The 21,194-nt window shown below is 38.9% G+C and overlaps 1 protein-coding gene across 1 annotated transcript in view; it reads right to left on the bottom strand.

Moving 5' to 3' along the window:
• The window catches only part of LRBA (LPS responsive beige-like anchor protein), a 452,503-nt gene that overhangs the window by 112,647 nt on the left and 318,662 nt on the right, over positions 1 to 21,194 (bottom strand). The window contains 4 exon segments of the mRNA XM_048509137.1: positions 11,786 to 11,898; positions 13,313 to 13,428; positions 14,617 to 14,719; positions 15,606 to 15,723. Coding sequence (XP_048365094.1) covers positions 11,786 to 11,898; positions 13,313 to 13,428; positions 14,617 to 14,719; positions 15,606 to 15,723 — 450 coding nt within the window.

Raw genomic sequence — 21,194 nt, 5'->3', positions numbered from 1 at the left:
GAAGAAATCCCCAAATATGGCACTCTAATTTTGATTGTGTATCTTCTAAGGATTGAAAATTTAATGAAAGACAATAAAAGAAAGATGACCCGCAAATGTAAACTTCACACCATCACCGTCTCAGTGCAAATACCAGTCTTTGCTTAGTTGTCAGTCCACATTTACTTCTCTGATCATCTCAAATAAGCAACCTGTTCCTGTGTGATCACATATGTGTGCATGTTTGGATAAGCATGGTATGCTCCAGCACTGCATAGATGAAAACATAAAGGATTCTGTGTACAGTAACCTCTCTGTTCTTCTACTAGGGATCATGGCCTGAAAGATCCAGCTCTACATATTATTGAGACCCACTTTCTGACAATTGCAATTTACCTTTATAAGGAATGTTTAAGCAAATATTGAATCTCAAAACTGATCTAGTTGTTCTTGAAGAACAGCTGAAACTTAAAACATATTTAACAAAACAGACTATATAGATGGGTGAAAGAAGACACTGGCATTTTGTGTCTGCACAAATATATCAACATCCATGCCCACTTGACATCTCAGGACCTGGAGAGTCAGATAAGACCAGAAGAATTCTATGATGCATGCTTGCAAATACAGTTTTAAAAAGCAGCCCCAACGCATCCAAAAGGCAAAGGAGACAAAGATTAATCAGGGATAGGTACTGGTACAAGTTGGAACAATAACGACAATTTAAAACTTATTAATGGAGAACGAATTTTAATTTACTAATTATTTCATTGGCTATAGTAGAATGTAAACTGGTTTCATGATACTTTCAAAAAAGGGTCATTGCCATTTGTGATTGCATTAATGGATGCATAATATGCAAGACACCCATGGTAATAGTAACACACTAATTAGTGGTGATTACATCTCAGCGGGAGCACTGAATTATGCTTTTGCACACCTCATTTTTTGAAAGATACCAACAAGCCAGGGAGAATTTGGAGGAGTATAGATAAAACAAAAATGCTAACAGAATTGTATAAGCTTTTTAAAAAGACAGCATATTTCACTTTCACAAATATGATAAAGGAAGAAACGTTGCATACCAGAATGGAAACCAATTGACTCAAGTTGCAGCAGACATACTTTCTAAATGTATAGTTAGGCAAAAGAACAAATTGTTCTGAGGATTCCACAAGCACAGCACATGATTTTAACACCGTGATTAAGGGATTAGGAACAGATTTCCAGTCATTCTAAAGCACAAGGTGATCATCAGTACTATGTATTTGTGATTAATTTTTTTTACAATTAATTAAACTGGACAAACTGAATTATTTTTCAGTTTGTATGTTTCAGTATTTGTTTGTATGTCATAAAACCAGCTCTCATTGCACAGTCTTAATATATTACCTCCATATAAGTAAATCATATTTTACAGCTACAGAAACAGCTCATTTTGAATATAAGCTAGAAAGTTATGCTTGTGCGTGTGCATTTCAGACAGAAGTCTAATTTTAAAAACTGCTGTACAGCAGCCTAGCATAAACCTAAGAATTAGAGAGACCAGCCTTCAAGTGGGACCTGGGGATCACTGAGAATTACACCTCATCACCAGACTACATAGACCAACTCCCCTGGAGAAAATGGATTTTTTTGAGTGTGAGCTCTATGGCATTGTGCCTCACAGAGGATAAAATTCCCTGTGCTCCATCTCCAAATCTCCAGGATTTCCCAACCTGAATCTTGCAACTCTTCAACCCCCTGCCAGCGGCCAGGGGGACCTGGCAACCCTACTAAGAATGCAGAAGAGATAGTTTTCATACTATCTTGGTGGCGAAGACACACAGATAAACAGCTTTTGGTTAGATCCTTTAAGAATCACATGCCTTATTCATGGTTCCAGCAACTAGTTTGCAGCTGCTGCTTTATCTAACTGACAAGTATAACCAATGGATTCTGATAAGCATTTTTATCAAACCCATGGGTATTGTGCTGTATACATTGAAGACATGGTATAATGCTATTACTGTTATCACTTCATACTCATGATTTGATTTAATAGCTTAGAAATACACTCAAGTTGCCGAGTTTTAGATTTGCATTTTTAAAAGCATTTTTAAATAGTCTTGTTTGAAGAGATTTTTAAATATGCATTAGCCAAACTGAGACAGCAGCATTTTACAACATCATGAAATAAATGCACTTTTAGCACATTGATTACACTGAAAATAAATATAGTATCAAAATGTCCTTCTTAAACAAAAAAAATTACATATTCTAGTTGCAAGCTTAGTTTTACTGCAATTCACACTCTGTTCACCTTTTCTAGCCAAAAAAAGGCATACTCAGTTCACACATAAAGCCATAGTGTCATTACCTCTTCCCACCACAAAGCTACCCCCTTCCCATCACATACACATAGAAGAACGTGGAAACTGTCCCTTCCATCGGGAAAATGACAGGCTTCTCTGTAGCTCTCTGAATCACTTGAGAGTTAAGATGTTCCTAAAGTTCTAAACCTCATGAAGGCATTGGTGAAGCAAGACAGAAAAATCAGGATGGAAATCTAAGCTGGTCACCAGTTGACCATTATTTATACAGCTTAGAAATTATCATTTTTAAAGTTCTACAAGGAACTGGAATACAAAGAATGATCCCCTTTCCTGCAGACCTTCCCCTCATAGCACCATTATGGCTTCCTTCAAATTCCCTACCCCCTACTTCTCAAGCCCACATTCTGTGATTCCTGTAACCCCTAATTTCACTGAATAATAATTTCTAGGGTTCTTGTAATCTTTTATTCCCTTTCTCCTTTACTCTCCATGTAGCCAGAACAAAATGTATTGGATGTTCTATTTTCTGCAACAATTTCCAGACTGGTAGTACAAGTTGTGCCTTAGGTAATGGATTCCAGCCCCGAACTTACACCACCCAAATGGGTGGCATGTCCATTTAGCCCAATGGAGGGCTTTCAGGTGGCTGAAGAGCTTTTTGTTTTTTCTGCTTCCCCATACCACTTGGAAGCCCTCTGGAGGTGACAGGGCAAGGCAGCAGCAGCGCCATTCCCAGCTTCCTTGGACTTTAGATTGGGCTGTAAGATGCCCAATTCTGGATTTAAAAAACCCCTCCAGGCTTCAACTTTTAAAAATGCCTGTTAAAGCCTAGTTATTCAACTTTCAATATGAGTTTGAAAATTAACATCATTGTAAAAAGCTGAAACTCCAACTCTCTTTGAAGTCTAAATCTAATAATCTACTTCAGCCAATTTCTTTTTGAAACCTGAAATATTTATTTCAATTATTTTCTAATGGCAAATAATGTAGTAGAATCTAATTATGAAGTATCTGATGAGCAAGCACAAAATGAGCCAGGATGCATAAAAAGAACTACATGTACTTTACCCTTTACCCTATTGAGCTCAGGACTGTATATTCTACAAAAGATATTTCAGACTCAGCTGACTTCATAAAAGTGTATGAGTTATCCGAAGGATAGATATGTAGCCAGGAAAAAGAATCAATATTCTACAAAACAGAGTGTTGTTTCTTAAAAGCCAATACATTAGTTCATGTTCCATAACAAACAGTGTCTGTTGGAGCTTCAGAAGCTAAAAGACCCATAAACAAGAACGGCGCAACTATATATATGCTTAATTTTAATCCTGACTCTGAACAGCCAGTTCGAAATTGTTGTTCTTTTTAATTACTTTAAATACTACCTATAGCTCTGAAGTTCAGTAGAGCTGGGGTGGCTAATTATATCCAGGTGCCTTTCTCAAGGGCTAGATGGTTCACTGAGAGACTGCAAATGATGAAAAGACAATGATACAGCTAAAACAGTCATGGAGGGAGACGCATGATGAGACATGGGCAAAAGATGATCCTTGCTTTTTGAAACTTGCTTTCTTTTGAGTAAACTTAAAAGTTTGGGAATCATGTAGTGACTTCTCCTTTGATTATCTATGTGGAATCAGTAGGTGGTATTCTGTTAATTAATGTTAAAGAAATAGTTATGGTTTAATAAAAAGACAAAATAGAAAGATTCTCTAGAAACAAGTCTACATTTTGCCAGGAGTTTAGTGATCTAAAACAGGAAAACTAAGTGTTTTCAAGTGCACAACTTTATATGAATCAGGTGTAACTAGAGTCATCTAGAACATCCACCATGGACGCCTCATCAAGATTTTACAAACAAAATTATTCTTAGTTTGCCAGTGCAGAAGTAAACTATATATCAGAAGTAAACTATATATCATATATACCCAGCTTGCTAACCCCCATGGAGACCAGTAAAATTGTATACCATGAAGGACCTTTAGCTTACAAGAGATGTGGAAGACAGTCCCAAAATATCATGGTTCAGGAAATATATTCCAAGAACTCTTGGACTTAAAATGTCAAGAGTAAATGAATTTATTTGCACATTAAAGAGAGAACTCTCATTCAAAGCAGAAGTTGATGTGATCCTGGCAGGAAGTAGCTTTACTTCCCAGATACATCAATAATACATTAATCAAAATTTCTTTGAACCACCAAAGTTCTTCACACGTTTCCTGCCATAAATAACAGCTTGAATTTTCAGGATGAGTAATCAAAGTTATTGGAATTTCCTTTGCAAAAACAATTCCCAAATGATATAGCCATAAACCAAGGCAGGACCATTTACCCATCTCCCAGCTACTTTCAGCAAAACCATGTCAATATTCTCACTTATCCTATGTACATTATCTATGCGTATTCAAGTGGCCTTTAAGCTATAGTTTGCCTATCAGAACCTGGATTCTAAATCTGCATCAACAAGGTCCCAAAGATACATCAATCAGAGCACAACCCAGACTTTACCATGGGCAACTAGGTTCTAAAATATTGGTCTAATGTCAGTGCAGATCCCAGTTCCAAATGAAAATGGACCAATATCAGATGCTTTCTATTGTCACCCAGGTAAACTGCATAAGAAAGGAACTGCAAGCCTTCATTTTTGTCACCTGCTCTCTAACCCTTCATTTTTGTCACCTGTTCTCTAGTATGACTTTTCATCATTATAAGCATGAAATCCTTGGATCCTTCCATGCCAAAATAGGTGGAGTGTGATTTCTTCTATTCTACTTCCCTTCGCGAGATTAATGCTTTATGTCCTATTCACCCATTTGCCTCCTCTTAGCATCTTCTTTCCACATTTACTTAGTCTACTGTCTGCTAGCCCTTTCATACTGGTGAGGGACTCCTTTCCTTTTGCCATAGGTTTTATTCCCATTTATCCCTCTGTAACTTTTGGTCCCAGTTTGGGTAACCCCTTATATATCTTCTTTCTCTGGGGTTGGTTTGCTCTGAACTAGAAAAGGGGGAGGAATACAATTAGGAGTAAACATAAGTTTAATTAAGTATCTAGCTTAAAGTAACACATCTGCACCATGGGTATATTTATTTATTTATTAGACTTTTATCCTTCCTTTTCCCAATCAGAGTTGGCTCTGGGCAGCTAACAATTCAAATCATGAAGAAAATTAGTTCATATACATAAAACAATATAAAGAAAGGATGTTAAGGATGCTTTTGAGAATATTGACTCATAGGGTTGCCATAAATTGGAAGTGACTTGATGATGCTTAACACACACACAATACCTAAAGATCCGAATGCAAACTTCCTTAGTTATCCAGTTACGAGCACAGGAAGCACTATCAAGTCAGTTCTTGCCTTTCATCAAACATAGTTCAATTGGTCTGTCGCTCTGGTAGTTCAGTGATTCTAAGACCATCCTGCTGTCCCCTGTTGCCTCATCTGGTACTAACCATTATCATCTTCAATATGATCAGCTTGGGACTTCTGCTTATCCTGGTTACACATCATGCGCTGCTTACCATACCAGTAGAAAGCAGGATCCTGTAATTTTGGTCCACTGCCACTACAGATCCTAGCTCTGCTCAGAATTTGTCCAATAGCAGGGCTTCTCTGTAGGACCTCAGAGAAATGTAGATTCTTAAAAAGAGCATCTCAAGTACTCCATCCTCACACCTGGGTGCCCTCCAGAACCTTCCAGCACTAAGACCACAAAACTACTAGACCAGAGAAGCAAAGTATGTTTTCCTTTCCTGCTCTCCATTGCAAAATTAATATTTCACATCCTTCTACTCACTTCCTCTTCCTTTGCTCCTTCATCTCTTGTTTAGGGCCAGTCTGCTCTATTGCCAGCCAGTCATTCACCCTTGGATCACTTACCTCACTAGAGTCTCCTTCACTTTTAATGCAAAATACCATCCCCATCTCTCCCATCTCACCTTCTGGTCCCATTTTGGACAACCTTTCACCTATCGCGTTCCTCTGGGTTAACTTGCTCTGGACCTGCTCTGTGGAAAGAATATCATCTGGACTAAAACTAACTTTAATTGGCAGTAAATTACATAGACCCTAGGATTGTGCAAGCAGAATGTTTTATTGAATTGTCATATACAAACTGCTGTGGTATTAACACAATCACTTTCCATCTTGTACTTTGGTCTCTATTTCCAGGCTTTTGTTTCTGTATCTTGAATAGGCCAGTAAAGTTACTTGCTGGTTAAGTGCTCATCTCCCTTCTTCCTTTCTTATCTCAAGGATTTATTGCACCAAACTAGGAACCATGTATACAACAGACAAAACGATCCACGTTTTGTCCCGAAGTCATGTTTTAGGCTTCCACTTTAGGAAACACTTTTCATGTGGCAGACCTAACGCAGAGGCTGATTTGGGTAACAATATGTAAGGATTATTTGTGTTAGCAGATTTAGATAAAATCTACTCATTTTCTGTTATCCTCTAGATTATGGCAACTACAGTTATTACATTGCATGTGTAAAGTGCCAGAAAGTCACAGCCAACTTATGTTGATGCCAGTAATGGGCTTTCAAGGTAAGTGAGAAGCAGAGATGGTTTGCCATTGCCTTCCTCTGCAGAGACTTCCCTGGTGTTCTTCCTTTTAAGTATCGATTCTGCTTAGATTCTGAGCTCTAATGAGATCAGGCTATATCATGTTGTCATCCCTCCCAGTTAATCCACTGCCAAAAAGTTATTTTTTCAATTGTCACATGAAAGGGGAATGGTGGAGATCGTATGCACATTATGATACACATGTGCCTTCAGTATGAGGGTAGTTAAGGATTTAAAGACATTTCTAATAATCCCCTTCTAATGAGAGTAGATTACAATCTTGGCCACAAAAATATAAATTACCAAAACTCAACAGGAAATGGTTTGTATAGATAAGGATTTCCGTCAACATTCTCATTTGCTCTACAGCAAAAATGCATCACAGCAAGCTGCATGGAATGGAAGGAGACACTGACTGGACAACAGAAGGAGACATAATACAAATAAGACAATGTGATATGCTGTGTATTACATAAATAAAATATGGATAGTTTATAAATAAAATATTAACTTATTCAGTTAAGAGATAAGTACCCTGTTCAGAACAGAAACCTTTACTGGTAATGCTCTGCTAGAGTATGTCAAGAGTATTTGTCACACTGAGAGTTAGATAAAGCAAAATGCATTTCAATTGTTTAGTCCTGTGTGATGATGCTACAACACAATTCCCTCCAAATCTTTTTCCCCCAATCTACTGGGAAGGGATGAGGCAGTAAATTGTAAATAATAGTGCATATTAAAGTTTTAACCTATAGTTGTTTTTAACAAATACGTTATTGATAACTTGGACATCGTGAAATGGCAAACCACATTTTAAAAAGCACACAGACAAAAGTAGTGAAAATATAACTGGAAGGTTTTGGGATACATTAATAGCTCTAAGAAAGAGCATGACGCTGAGAGAGCTTCCAACATATTAGTCACTTTACAAGTTCTTTTTCTCACTTTGCAGCTTTACTAACTGTTGTGGAAACTTGTGCAATATTTCAAAAGAAGATTCTGGTGACCCAAAAGGATGCTGCTGTTGAGTAAAACATGTGCAAATAATAAGCATCGGAACTGGAAGAGGTGGTCTTAGATGTAGTGCTGGAGTCACACATACTCATTGTTCTAGGGGACTTCAGCATGCATGTTGACAACACCTTAATCAGGGCTGTCCAGGATTTTATAGCCTCTTTGTTTGGCCTGGGTCTCTTCCAATTGTGACTGGTCCAACACATGAAAAAGACCACACCTTGGACCTAATCTTTTGTACTCAATCTTTGAGGAAAATTTTGTTTGGAAGGCTTGAGATTTGTCCTGAAGCATGGTCTGGCCCCTACCTACTCAAAACCAAAATCAATGCAACTCCAACACCCCTCAGAACAGGTCCTCCATTAAAATGGTCTGCCCATGGGGGCTTATGACTTCTACTGGATTGTAGAATACTCTAGGGGATTTTAGGATTCCAAACACATGCTCCAAACACAGGTCCAAAGAGAGGTCACAATAGAAGTGTGGAATTTGAAGTTCCTCGAAACTATCAAAAGGTCACTCCTCAACGACCTCTCTCACCTTTGGGACAAAACCCAGCCCCCTGGTTTTCCATCAAATTGGATAATCTGAAAAGGGGTGGGAGACATTTTAGAACGGGACTGGCAGAGAACTCGTGCTGAATCTGGTGAATCATTTTATACAGCCCATTGTAGGACCTGTGAAGTGATGGCAGTTAAGAAATATCACTTCTCTGCCACTATTGCAACAGCTTGTTTACAATCACCTCAGTTGTTTAAGATAACATAGTATCTGCTGACTCCTAAAACTGAATCTTCATCGTATCAAGACCAGACCAGATATTTTCTAATAAAATGTCAAGAATATACTATGATTTAGATACTACATAGGTCTACCAGAAAAACTGCCTCATACACCACCTGTTCTATGCATGGACCACTTTGATCCAACTTCCACATTGACAAGTTCCCGGGATTAGTGAAGGCCACTATGGATGACCTGGATCCTTGCCATCCTGGCTTTTAAAAACATGTAAAGACAACATCAGTGAACTCTTAGTTCCTATTAAAACCATCACTAACTCAGGAAACCTTCACACCACCACTGACTGCTACTAAGCACACCCACCATTCCAACAGAAAGATGATGCAACCAATTATTGCTGTGTCTCTGATCTGCCCTTCCTAGGTAAAGTGATTGTGAGAGTAGTCACAGACCAACTCCAGGCCTTTTTGGATATTTCATCTGCTTTAGACCATTTTAGTCTGGTTCCAAACCAGGCTATGAGATGGACACAGATCTACGGGCTTTAGTTGACAACCTTCGTCTAAATGAAGACAAAGGTCAGGCCTCCCTATGGCTCCTGCTGGATTCATCTGCTGCCTTTGACACATGCCACCTTACTGAGGCATCTGGAGGCAAAAGAAGGCATCGGGGTTGTACTTTGGACTGGTTCAAATTGGTCACAGACAAGACCCAAAGAATTGCCACTGGAGGTCAGTTATTTTCAAGTGAGACCTATTCCATGAGGTTCAACTGGACACAGTACTATCTCTGCGTTCTTAAATCTTTATGTAAAGGCCTTAAGTCAAATCACTCACAGTTTTGGGGTTGCACAGCTATATATATATCCTTATCATATATATATCCTTATCCAAATCTCCTAGGCCCCTTCTGCATGGTATAGGGAGAGCGGGCTGCAGGTGAGATAAAGTAACCCACTCTCCTGTTTTCCCGTTCACACATCTCTGTGCAGGCAGTGACCAGAGTTTGTGGACACAAAAGGGGGCTGCTGTCACACAATTGCGGACACAATGTGGGCTGCTGTCACGCCTTTGCATGGAGGTGCTGGTTTTTTTCCTTACCTCCCTTGCTGCGTAGCTATGTGGGCAGGCTGGCATGGACCCTCACAGTCATGCTGCTGCCTGTGACCCCACGTGGCTATGCAACTGCGAGATGGGGACTGCTAAAAACCAGGAAGCACGGCTGAGAAAAGCACTTCCTGGAGCAGGTGTTCATTCGGCCATGGCTGCAATCTGGGTTACAACTAAAGAATCACTGATAGTGTGATTCTTGAAAAACCCAGGTTGGAGAGGGGACACGGAGCGGAGTTGCGTTAGGAGCAGGATCCATGTGAAGTCCCCCCCCCATGGGTTTTATCCAGTGGTGGGATTCAAAAGATTTAACAACCAGTTCCGGTGGTGGGATTCAAATAATTTAACAATTGATTGTTTACAAGCATCATTTTAACAGCTAGTTCTGCCAAAGTGGTGCGAACCTGCTGAATCCCACCACTGGTTTTATCCCGTGGTTAGCCTGAGTTTATTGGCCGTGCGGAAAGGCACTAGTGATGCAGTAGAGAGCCTAAATCGTTTCCTGGCTGCTGTGGTAAAATGGATAAGAGTGAACATACTAAAACTAAATCCTGGAAAGCAGAAATAATGCTGGTTGGGAAGGTGGGAAGGCTTTCTTCCAACTCAGATCAGTTCAAAAAATGTCCCTTACCTTGATCTAGCTGATCTTGTCAACTGGATGCCACAGTAACATCAAGACTAGACTACTGCAATGCACTGTGCATTGGTCTCTCCTCAAAATCAATTTAGAAGCTTCAGTTAGTGAAGACTGCCACAGCTCAGCTATAATTGGCAGCTAGATGGAACATGCATATTACTTCCACTCTTCAGCCACTCTCTTTGCTGCCCACTAGTTACTGCACTCAATTTAAAATACTGGATATCACATACAAAGCCCCCCATGGGTTTGGACTCTTATATCTGCAAGACTGTCTCTCCCCCATGTTCTGTCATGACAGCTTCACTAATCCAAGCAAGGCTGTCTGAAGGTGACAATCTGCAGATGAGCATAAAACCTCAACAACGGCCCATACACATGCCTCCTCCACTGGGACCCCCACCTTGTGAAATTACTTACCTGAATAGGTCAAGAAGGCTCACACTGTCCTAGCTTTCCACAAAGCATGCAAAACCAAATTATTAAAGAAGACTTTTCCATGCAGGTAATAGGGTATCACAGCCAAAAAAGGGCTTCCCAAAGTTATTTGGAAAAATTATTTGGGAACTGTGATCTGTACTGCTGTCTATAGCTGGGAGTTGGCTTCCATTATGTAATTTTGCATCATTTAATGTGTCATGTTAGTACTTATGCCTTGCTTCTTTTCTGTTCTTCAGAAGATTTAAAAATTGTAGAAGCTTTTTTAGAACAGAAAAGATAATTAAAGTACAACTGCAACTGGTCTCCAGAAACCACAGCTATTTTGTTAGGAGAAAATCAGCATGTTTGAAATGAAAGGCTCCTTTTCGCTGTTTAACATATGAAGAAGAAGAGTAGTTTTGGATTTATATCCCCCCTTTCTCTCCTGCAGGAGACTCAAAGGGGCTTACAATTTCCTTGCCCTTCCCCCCTCACAACAAACACCCTGTGAGGTAGGTGGGGCTGAGAGAGCTCCGAGAAGCTGTGATTAGCCCAAGGTCACCCAGCTGGCGTGTGTATATCTCCTACCGACCCATAAGTGTTAAGATTTTTCTATTATTGGTTTTCTATCAATGAACTGATGTTTATTTAATTATTTTTCTTAAAATATGAGTTACTATGTGTGCCTTATTGAGATAGAAAAGAGGTATAAAAGTCCACCAAATAAATAAATACAAAAATACATGTGCTTCCCTATCTTCAGCAAAGAATACAGTAAACTGAAATAGAACTGCACATACACAGCTGTGGTACTTGAGTTCAATACAAGATTTAGGGAGATATTTACAGTCTAAAAATACATATTTTAACAAGTAAGTACAATTTCCTTCCTTCTGTAGGCCCACCACACACCTGCCACCTCTTGCCTCTAACGAAGCACATACAACATTCAGATTTAGCATATATTTGATGCAACACACCAGGCAAAAAGATACCTTTGATAAATCTCTGAAGTTGCTGGGAAGGGTAAGGTCCAATTCTTCTGATTCATAGTTTGTGATTACCCAAGGAAATACAGGGTACTGGTTTAAGTCATTATAAGTACGTCCTGGTAAGAAAAGAAAAAAATTACTTTACTCAGAGTTAAAGGACCTCATGATCCTGTTGATACTATTTGATCTTTTCATCATATATTATTAGATAGCACATCTAACAAACCATGAGCACAAAGATGATAATTTTTTTTATTTTTCCCTCAGAAACCCCTTACTGGGGGTTTGGAGCGCCCCATGGACAAAATTCAGTGTAATACAGGAGTTTACAGAAAGGCTGGTGAACTTTCCTCCACGTTAGTACATCTTCCACTGGTAAAAGCATTTCCACGGGAAGACAAGGGAAGTGGGGACAGTTTTACTTAATTCTCCCTTCTCATGTAGTCTTGTGTCCCATGAAGTTACTCTTTCAAACAAGGTACTGATGGGAAAAGAGGTAGGCTGAAAAGAAGTGTGTCCATGAGCAGTTTTCACATGCAGTTCATAAAATTCAGTGCCAATTCTGGGGAGGGAAATTCCTGGAGATTTGGTTGTGAAGCCTGGGCAGGGTAAGGTCTAGGGGGGCACCTCAACGGTGTATTATGCCACACAGTCCAACCTCCAAAGTAGCCACTTTCTCCAGAAGAAGCAAACTCTGTCAACTGAAGACTAGTTGTCATTCTGGGAGATCTTCTAGGAGGCTGGCACCCCTAGATCTAAGATTTACAGTTTTCTGATCTTTCCTAGCATTCCAGACTATAGTTAGATTGAACACTTTCAAGAGTGAAACTGCGGATTCTTCCAAGCGATTCTGAAATGTTGAAAGTGCCCACGCGAAGGTCCAAAATGCTTACAAAGGACATCAGATTTCATACAGGGATGGTAACACATGTAAGCAACTTTCCGTGCAGATCAGCTCAATCATTTGAAAACAGTATTACCATATTATTTCGGTCACCAATTGTGAGGCAGCTGCCTAAGATACTAACGAGTGCCACAAAGATAATAATAAGCTTAAAATACGAAAGAGGTTACAAACATAAGCAAAGTCCCAAGGAATGATTTATGGCAGCAAGAATTTTCAGAAGCTAGCAGTCTTCAGCCTGAAAATCCTTTTGGCACAATCAATTTATTAATCTTTTAGGTGCCACAGGACTTTTAGTGCTTTTTACTGACACAACACCTCTGCTGTTCCAAAAAAGATTATAATAAAGGAAAACAATTGTTTTATCAAACCTCAAAAGAGAGATCAAGTAGTAGTAGGCAATACAACAAAATATGTACAGACTGGAATATACAGGGATTACTGGTGTTAAATATGTTTTAGGATACTAGGACTTCAAAAAAACCCCCACAATAAGCAGTTGTGGAATCAGAGACAGCATTTATACCAAAAATAGAACCAGGGTTTCAGTACTACTGTCATTAGCACAAAAAATTCAAAATGAATATTTGCTTACATTTTCCTTTTGGAAGCATCTCTATAATTACCTGCTATAGTATTTAAAAACATGAGGTATTCAAAGTTTGAAATTTCTCTGTGCTGCCATCGCTGAGTCATATTTGAAGCTTTAAAAATCTGCCGTGGACTGGCCAGAGAAATGCGCCTGAAATATACAATGTGCTAGGTAAGACATTGCCAGGTACTCCAACATCAAAATTTCCTACCACATATAAATCTATTTACATTTAAGCAAATTTAATGCTTAACTTACGTTGTCTTATAGAGCATTTCACGTGTACAAACTGGTGAATTCATTTCTCCATGCGATCCCTCATATGCATGGGATCATATGAACTCTGTGCTACTATGGTGGGATATACATTCATTTACAGTCTGTTTGCACTAAGATGTGTCCAGTCATTCATAGAAAAAAGACACAAGGAAATGTGTCCAATGTGAACTACTATTTTAATTGCATTTAATTAGTATTTTGTATAAGTACTACTTTACCCATTTAATGTGCTTCATTGTCAAACACCAAATTGTATCAAAGGACATAGTCAACTCTTTATTTTCTTGCTGGATGAGAATTTCTGATTCATGGGGAATTCTGCATGGTTTCTGACACATCTGGAGTTTCTCTCTTTATACTCTGTGCTCCTTCATCTCCATAATACATATACTGTTTTTGGAATACAGTTGTACCTCCTCATTTCCACCTTTATTTCATCACAATTTTTATTTGGTGAGTGTCTACACTATTCATTTTTACATTTTGCAATAATCATTTTTCCTGTTAATAGCACAATTATGTCATTTATTTATTTTTGGATGGTTGCTTGGATCCTATGTAATGTAAATGAAGCTGCAATGCAAAAATGGTAACTTTCTTCCCTCCCATTATGGTTTTACATTCTTCCCCCACAAATTAAGCCCCAGTAGCTCAGTGGACCACCAGGAATATCATAGGTGCAATAAGAGAGGGGAATTAGTGATAATCCTTCTTTCCCTCTTTTCGCTAGCAGAAGTACCTATTGTGAGTATAAAGGTAGCTTAGGATCCATCCATTAAAGTTAAGATAGAAGCCATGGAATACATGGTGTAGTTCCAAAAACCAGAAAATAGAGAATTGTTCTAAGAAAGCAGTGAAGACCATTCTGTCTTTCCTCCCCCTCCTCGATCTTTTCCCTGCTTGTTTCCAAATTAATCTATTAAAAAAATTGTATGCCATCTCTGTGGAACCACTCAAGGCAACTCACAAATAAAATAGTAAAAAACAATCATATTACGTTTATTCAAAATGCTATCTTCTTTTAAAAATGCTCCCCTGGAGATATATGCTTGGTCTTACCTAGTCTGTGGCAGCCCAAAACTGGTTCCAATTCCCACACGAGGTAAGCAATTGACTACTTTTTTTACTGTTGCAGCATCTGGGAAGTTGAACATGACAGCAACTGTGGGGAAAAGATTGAGACATTATTTGCTGTCCTTTATAAATTGCATTACAAAACCATGTCTTTGTAATGCAGAGATAATCAAGAGAAATGTCAAAAATAGGACATGAGGCCTTTAGCTCACATAACTGGATACATTAAGACCTTAAATATCAGTGGAGCAGGATGAGAACATCTTCTAGATATTACTCAGCTGCTGCTAGCTAAATATCTACACTCCCAGATCAAGTTATTTGGGGAAAGGCTTTGATGGGTGTGAAATAAGAACACATTCACAGTTTGGTGGTTAGGGAATTGGGTGCCTCTTGTCTTTCTGCCATAATACTATCCTGTACTGAGATTCTCAAAGCAGCTTACAACATTTGTGGTGTACCTTGCTGTCAAGTTGCTGCCAACTTACAATGAACCAGTAGGGTTTTCAAGGCAAGAGACAAACAAAGATGGTTTGCCATTGCCTGTCTTTGAATAGCAATCCTGGACCTCCTTGGTTGTCTCCCACCAAGTGCTAAGCACCCAAGATTTTAGGAGGTCAGGCTAGTCTGGGCCATCCAGGTCAGGGTGTTTACAACATTACAAACACTAAAATAAACTAATGATAAATACTAGCAAGAGAAGCAAAACTTCAACAGAATAAAAAGTCACAATATCAAATTAACATTTATATTATAAGCATACATGACAGTAGCAGAAAACAATTAAAATGCAATAATTAGTTGCAGAATTAAATCAAATTTAAAATTTGGGCATAATATGATATATAGATAAATAATTATCTAATTCAAACACCATCTTGTAAAAATTAGCAAAGCATAATACATCTAATCAGAATGGTGGCAAGTAACTTTATCGTTCAAAGTCTAAAGTGCCATTCCCAGCATACCAGTACCTCTGTTTGCCATAAAGATTTCCAATGCTGTGTTTTGCAAGAGATATCGGCGAGAAAAGACCGATCGAATCTCTGAGAACAACCATTTTCCATGCAATCCTTCTGTATAAGCAAGTATCTTAAAAAAAAAATATAGAGATGGAAAGGTAATTTTTAACTTTAAAAACAAAACATAACATTTCTCTGTATTGTCGAAGGCTTTCACGTCCGGAATCACTGGGGTGCTGTGTCATTTCCGGGCTGTATGGCCGTGTTCTAGCAGCATTCTCTCCTGACGTTTCGCCTGCATCTGTGGCTGGCATCTATCAGATCCTCTGAAGATGCCAGCCACAGATGCAGGCAAAACGTCAGGAGAGAATGCTGCTAGAACACGGCCATACAGCCCGGAAACCACACAGCACCCCAATAACATTTCTCCTTTGTGCATCACACCCACTGCAAATACTCATGTTTTGTTTCCTGCTTTTTATTTTAGGATGTTTCTACCTAGGACCCAGGAACAGAGTAAGATGGTCCAATCAGAAGCTCATCCTCAAGGACACCAGGTGTATTTTTGTTTCTTTTTTTCCAAAACAGGGGGAGGGATTAAGTAGAAATAAATGCCTCAACTCCCAGTCTAAGAAATTTTATTGTAAAGTATGCTGAAATATAGCAAATGATCACTTCCTTTTTGCATTTTTAAAACTTTAAACTTTTTTTTTAAAAAAAACAGTATATCTCTCCTATGTGGCACATTACAACTGTTTTTGAAACTTGTCTCACTTGTCTTACTGCTGAAATGTTTAGACCACAGCAAGAGACATTGCAGAGAATATGTGATTTTCTCTGCAAATAACAGTGCCCTGTCCCTTTGGTAACTTCTAGTAATACAAAAGACATAATGGCCTTTTCTGCACAAGTTGTTTACTATGTATCTTGCCACCAAATGTTATGCTTTTTACTTTTAATTCTGAACGTTTTTTCCTCTGTTTGGTTCTGGAAATGTTTTTCCTTTTATTTATTTTTTGCTGCGATGTTTCCCTGAGCAACTTTATCATGATGTTTATTTTTCAATCCAGTTCTGAGCCAGGTTTCTTTAAACGTGAGATCATGTAGTAGCCCAGCCTCTAGTTCAGGGGTAGGGAACCTGCGGCTCGAGAGCGCAGCAGTGCTCTCTTCTGCTCTTGCACTGCTGCTCACGAGTAAACCGCTTCACGGCCCCATCCTTGCTCTGCCCTGCACGAGGCAAGCCAGGTGCAAGCTAATTCAACTGCCTACACGTCAAGCCACAAGCGCCCGCAGGTTTTCCTCACTCGCCCGTTGAAGCAGGGCGGGTGTTTTCCAGAGGTCGGCCGATGGTGGTTTGTACGCCAGTTCATCTCTTGCCCTCCACTGCAGGCAGCTTAGGGGCTGGGCACCAGCATCCATGCAAGCTTCTCAGAATGAAGCAGAGTAAAAGGTAAAAAAACCCAATATATACAGTGTTATCTTTATTTTAAATGTCAAAAATTATTTGCGGCTCCAAGTGTTTTCTTTTCCCATGGAAAACGGGTCCAAATGGCTCTTTGAGTGTTAAAGGTTCCCTACCCCTGCTCTAGTTCAACTATTTTTTCCTCCACCTCACCCTCTATTTTTGAAATTTTTTTTTAATTTTCCTCTTTGTCATATCAAACTAATAATGTAACATTCAGGCAGAGACACATGTAAGCATAGTTAATTGGATCAGCTTTGTCAATTTCATATACGACTTACAAATGGAACATTTAGCAGAGGTACAAACAAACAGGGTTGAAAATGGGAACACACAGACCTAAGGGGGGCAAACAAAACACACACACCCTACACAGGTTAATCCTAACCCAGGATGCCACATGTTACAGGTAATAGCAGTTTCTTAACAAATTTCTTGACTATCAGTCAATACAGATTTCCCTTATTTATTCCAATAATCCAGGAAAATATATATAGAAGTCTCTCAAGCATATATCTAAATATTGGGGAACTCCTCTTAGCTCAGCTTGTCAAATCTTTTGCATGGGTAAAACTGTAAAAAAAGAATAGCATTTCTGACAAAACTATTAAGCAATGTAGGACTGGGCTTCCATTAGAACCCTGAATATAAACTACAAAAATTCTAGCAAGCACCAAATTTCTGAAGCATTAACTAGATGAAGTTATCAGTTCAGATGCAGCTGAGGTCTACCTGAAGCCGTTGGAATAGTATCTGCCTGGTCTGTAGATTCACTTCAAAGTCTCTGGAGTTCAATTAAAACTGGATTAGGTGAAAGCAGACCTTCTTTGGGACTTTTTCTTCTCAGAAACTCTACACATTCTGACAGCACCCTAGACAGAGGTCTAGCCCTCCAATGAACCGGTTGCTATGGAAACTGCATCATTACCATTGTTCTGCTGTTATAACACCAACCATATCAGTTTGAAAGACACCAAACACATATGGCTTCCTTTAGTGTATGCTACTTAGGAGATCTTGAAAACCTTACCTTCCTTCTTTTTTCTTCATAAATCAGATATACATTTTCACGCAACAGTCAATATTAAAAGTATTTTTAAAAGTAGTAATATAAGAACCTCCAAGTTTTTCCTTCATAAAATAGACGTGAAATGTTCATCTATAGACTAAATAGCTTTAATATCAAAACTCTCTTTCATCAGCCATGTAACCTCTCCTCTTAAAAACTACCTGTCCTTTTGCATTTATTTTAAACACCAATCAGTGTTTCTTTGACTAAGAAAGGGCCAACAGAATAAATAACTAATTCAAACTCTATGAAAGCATCCAAGCACAGATATAAGACAAATAAGTATTTTTCTTTTTAAAAAAGTAATGAATGCAGAATTTACACAGAAGGAAGCCAGTGACATGAACGTGTCAGAATATTATTTATTCATTATATTTGTATTCCACCTTTCCTCCAGGGAGCAAAAGGTAGCATAACCACATACTTTTTTTATTCTCTGGACAGCCATGTAAGATATGTTGGCTGAGGTAGAGTGACCGGCCAACTCTCACCCTGTGAGCCTTTTCACATAGTGGAGTTTCAAATCGAATCCCCTCCCATTCTTGGTCTAGGATCTGGAAGATACAGAACTGAATCCGCATAGTGCCATGGAAGCTTGCTGGATTATACTGGGCTGGCTAGTCACACACTTTCAGCCTAACCAACCTCATAGTGTTATTGTACAGATAAACTGGAAGAAGGGGTAACAATATAAGCAGCTTTGGGTCCCTAATGTAGAGAACTGTGGAATAGAAATGAAGCAACAACTAGATGGAAAACTTCTGGTGTCCTTTGCACACACTGCCTGCTATAGAGAGTAGTCTAACCTACTTGCATCTGTGTATGGTTCTCCGAGTTGCACAGTGGCGAATAGGAAGAGGCTCAAAGGGTGATCCAATACTGCACAAAAGGATTGCTCGGCTGCCCTCTCCCCTCCTTGGAAGAAATCTATATATTCCGAGAAGTTCCCTAAATAAAAGCCCAAAATATTCTAAGGGACCCGTCTCATCCAGCACACTCTCTTTTTAAACTACTACAGCCATCTGGCAGGCGATAAATTTTGGGAATACTCAGAACTAGGACAAAGAGGCTTAGAGACAGCTTCTACTCTAGAGCTGTGGCTATGCTAGCTCCGCTACTTCATATTGATGTAGGATTTGAAGATATGAACTGAATCAAGATAGTGCCATGGAGGATTGTTGGATGTATACCAGTCTGGCTAATTGCATGAGTCTGACCAAGTGTCATGGAGTCTGAAATTGTGTGCATCGAGGAATGCTGCTGTAAATTTCGTTGTGCGTGCACAATGACAATAAAATGCTTATGCTTATGCTTATGCTTAAGTAAATAAATCAATACAGTCTTATACTACAAGAAATATAACATAGAAGAAGAAGAGTTTGGATTTATATCCCCCCCCCCTTCTCTCCTGCAGGAGACTCAAAGGGGCTTGCAATCTCCTTGCCCTTCCCCCCTCACAACAAACACCCTGTGAGGTAGGTGAGGCTGAGAGAGCTCCGAGAAGTTGTGACTAGCCTAAGGTCACCCAGCTGGCGTGTGTGGGAGTGTACAGGCTAATCTGAATTCCCCAGATAAGCCTCCACAACTCAGGTGGCAGAGCTGGGAATCAAACCCGGTTCCTCCAGATTAGATACATGAGCTCTTAACCTCCTACGCACTGCTACCATAGGCATATAAACAGCTGTATACTTTTATAGCTATAGGGAAATCCTCAGTGTAACTATTAAACATGTAAAATAATATCCAAAATGCATGCCTAGGAGAGAACACTTCAAAAATATAAATTATGTACAAAGAACACACACTTTCCAGACTTTACATCCACACACGCATGCATAAACACACAATCCCGTGTATTTCTCTGGTACACACATAAAATTAACTGCCCAGTTTTTATCTCTGCATGCTGACCTGAAGAAGTCCATTCACTACAATTCAACAGAGCGCCACTGATTTCTGCAAAGACAGGGCCTGGTCTCATTCAACAGAGCATTCCACCAGGGTGGGGCCAAGGCCAAGAAAACCCTGGCCCTGGTCGACATCTGGACTGATTTTGGCTTTGGTATGAACCAATATGGCTACTACCATTTTCTTTTTTAACAGAACCAGGTTTTATAGCTTCAGAGAATGGAAGTGCTAATGCTTATTAGTGTTTGAATTAGATATTCTCTGCAACTGTTGGTAGTACAACCATAGCACATGTAGGCAGCAATCCTCAACAGATTAACTCAGAAGTTCCATTTTATTCAATTGTACTTACTCACAGGAAAGTGTTGTTAAGACAGAAGCCCTAGCGTTTAATGTCAGTGTTTCTCAGAATAGGAAGGGAGAGGATTTAGGCTGATCTAAAATTGTCTCATTAAAATCTGACAGTCGCCACCAAGATATTTATCCTGTGAAAACAATACTATAATTACATTTTAATGTATATGACATTTAAACTTAATTACATAAATGAGCCATAAGGTGTGAGAATTACTTTGTAAAAGGAAGTCTTCCCTTAAAGGCACCTACATTAATCTAACATAGAGCAAGAATCTGGTGTTAAAATGAAAAAGATACATCAGGTATACAGCTTTATTTCAATCAATGTTTAATTGTCAAATACTTATTCACACAGCTACTGAATTCTGTATCCTAATTTTGTTGCCCTTTATAGCTTCTGCAGAATAATAAAAAATCTAATTCATTTCTTTCATGGGTGAGAAACTCAATTAAACATATTCATTATTTTAATGTTTCACTAGACACTTTAGCAAGCACAAAGAATTATAAATAAATAAATAAATGTTATGTGACCTTTGCATCGATCAGACTAAAATGGTTAGATCTCAGTAAGGAGGCTAGACGATTTGGAAAAGAAGCTCTTATGTTTTCTCTTCCAATTACTGCAGGAGATGATAAAACCACAGCAAATGATGTATCAGCTCATTTTATCTTATCGCTTTGGGGCTAGGTGACAATGAAGTTCATATTTCACAGGTTCCCATTGAAGATTGTGAAAATTACTTGCCCTCCTGACCTGAAATTTCACTAGAAGACAGAAATTTCTCTTCTGCAAAGTAATGCA

This window comes from Sphaerodactylus townsendi, linkage group LG10 (genome assembly GCF_021028975.2).
Source record: "Sphaerodactylus townsendi isolate TG3544 linkage group LG10, MPM_Stown_v2.3, whole genome shotgun sequence".
Lineage (NCBI taxonomy): Eukaryota > Metazoa > Chordata > Lepidosauria > Squamata > Sphaerodactylidae > Sphaerodactylus > Sphaerodactylus townsendi.
Note: the sequence above shows the minus strand (reverse complement) of the source record. Positions and strands in the feature narration are given on the sequence as shown.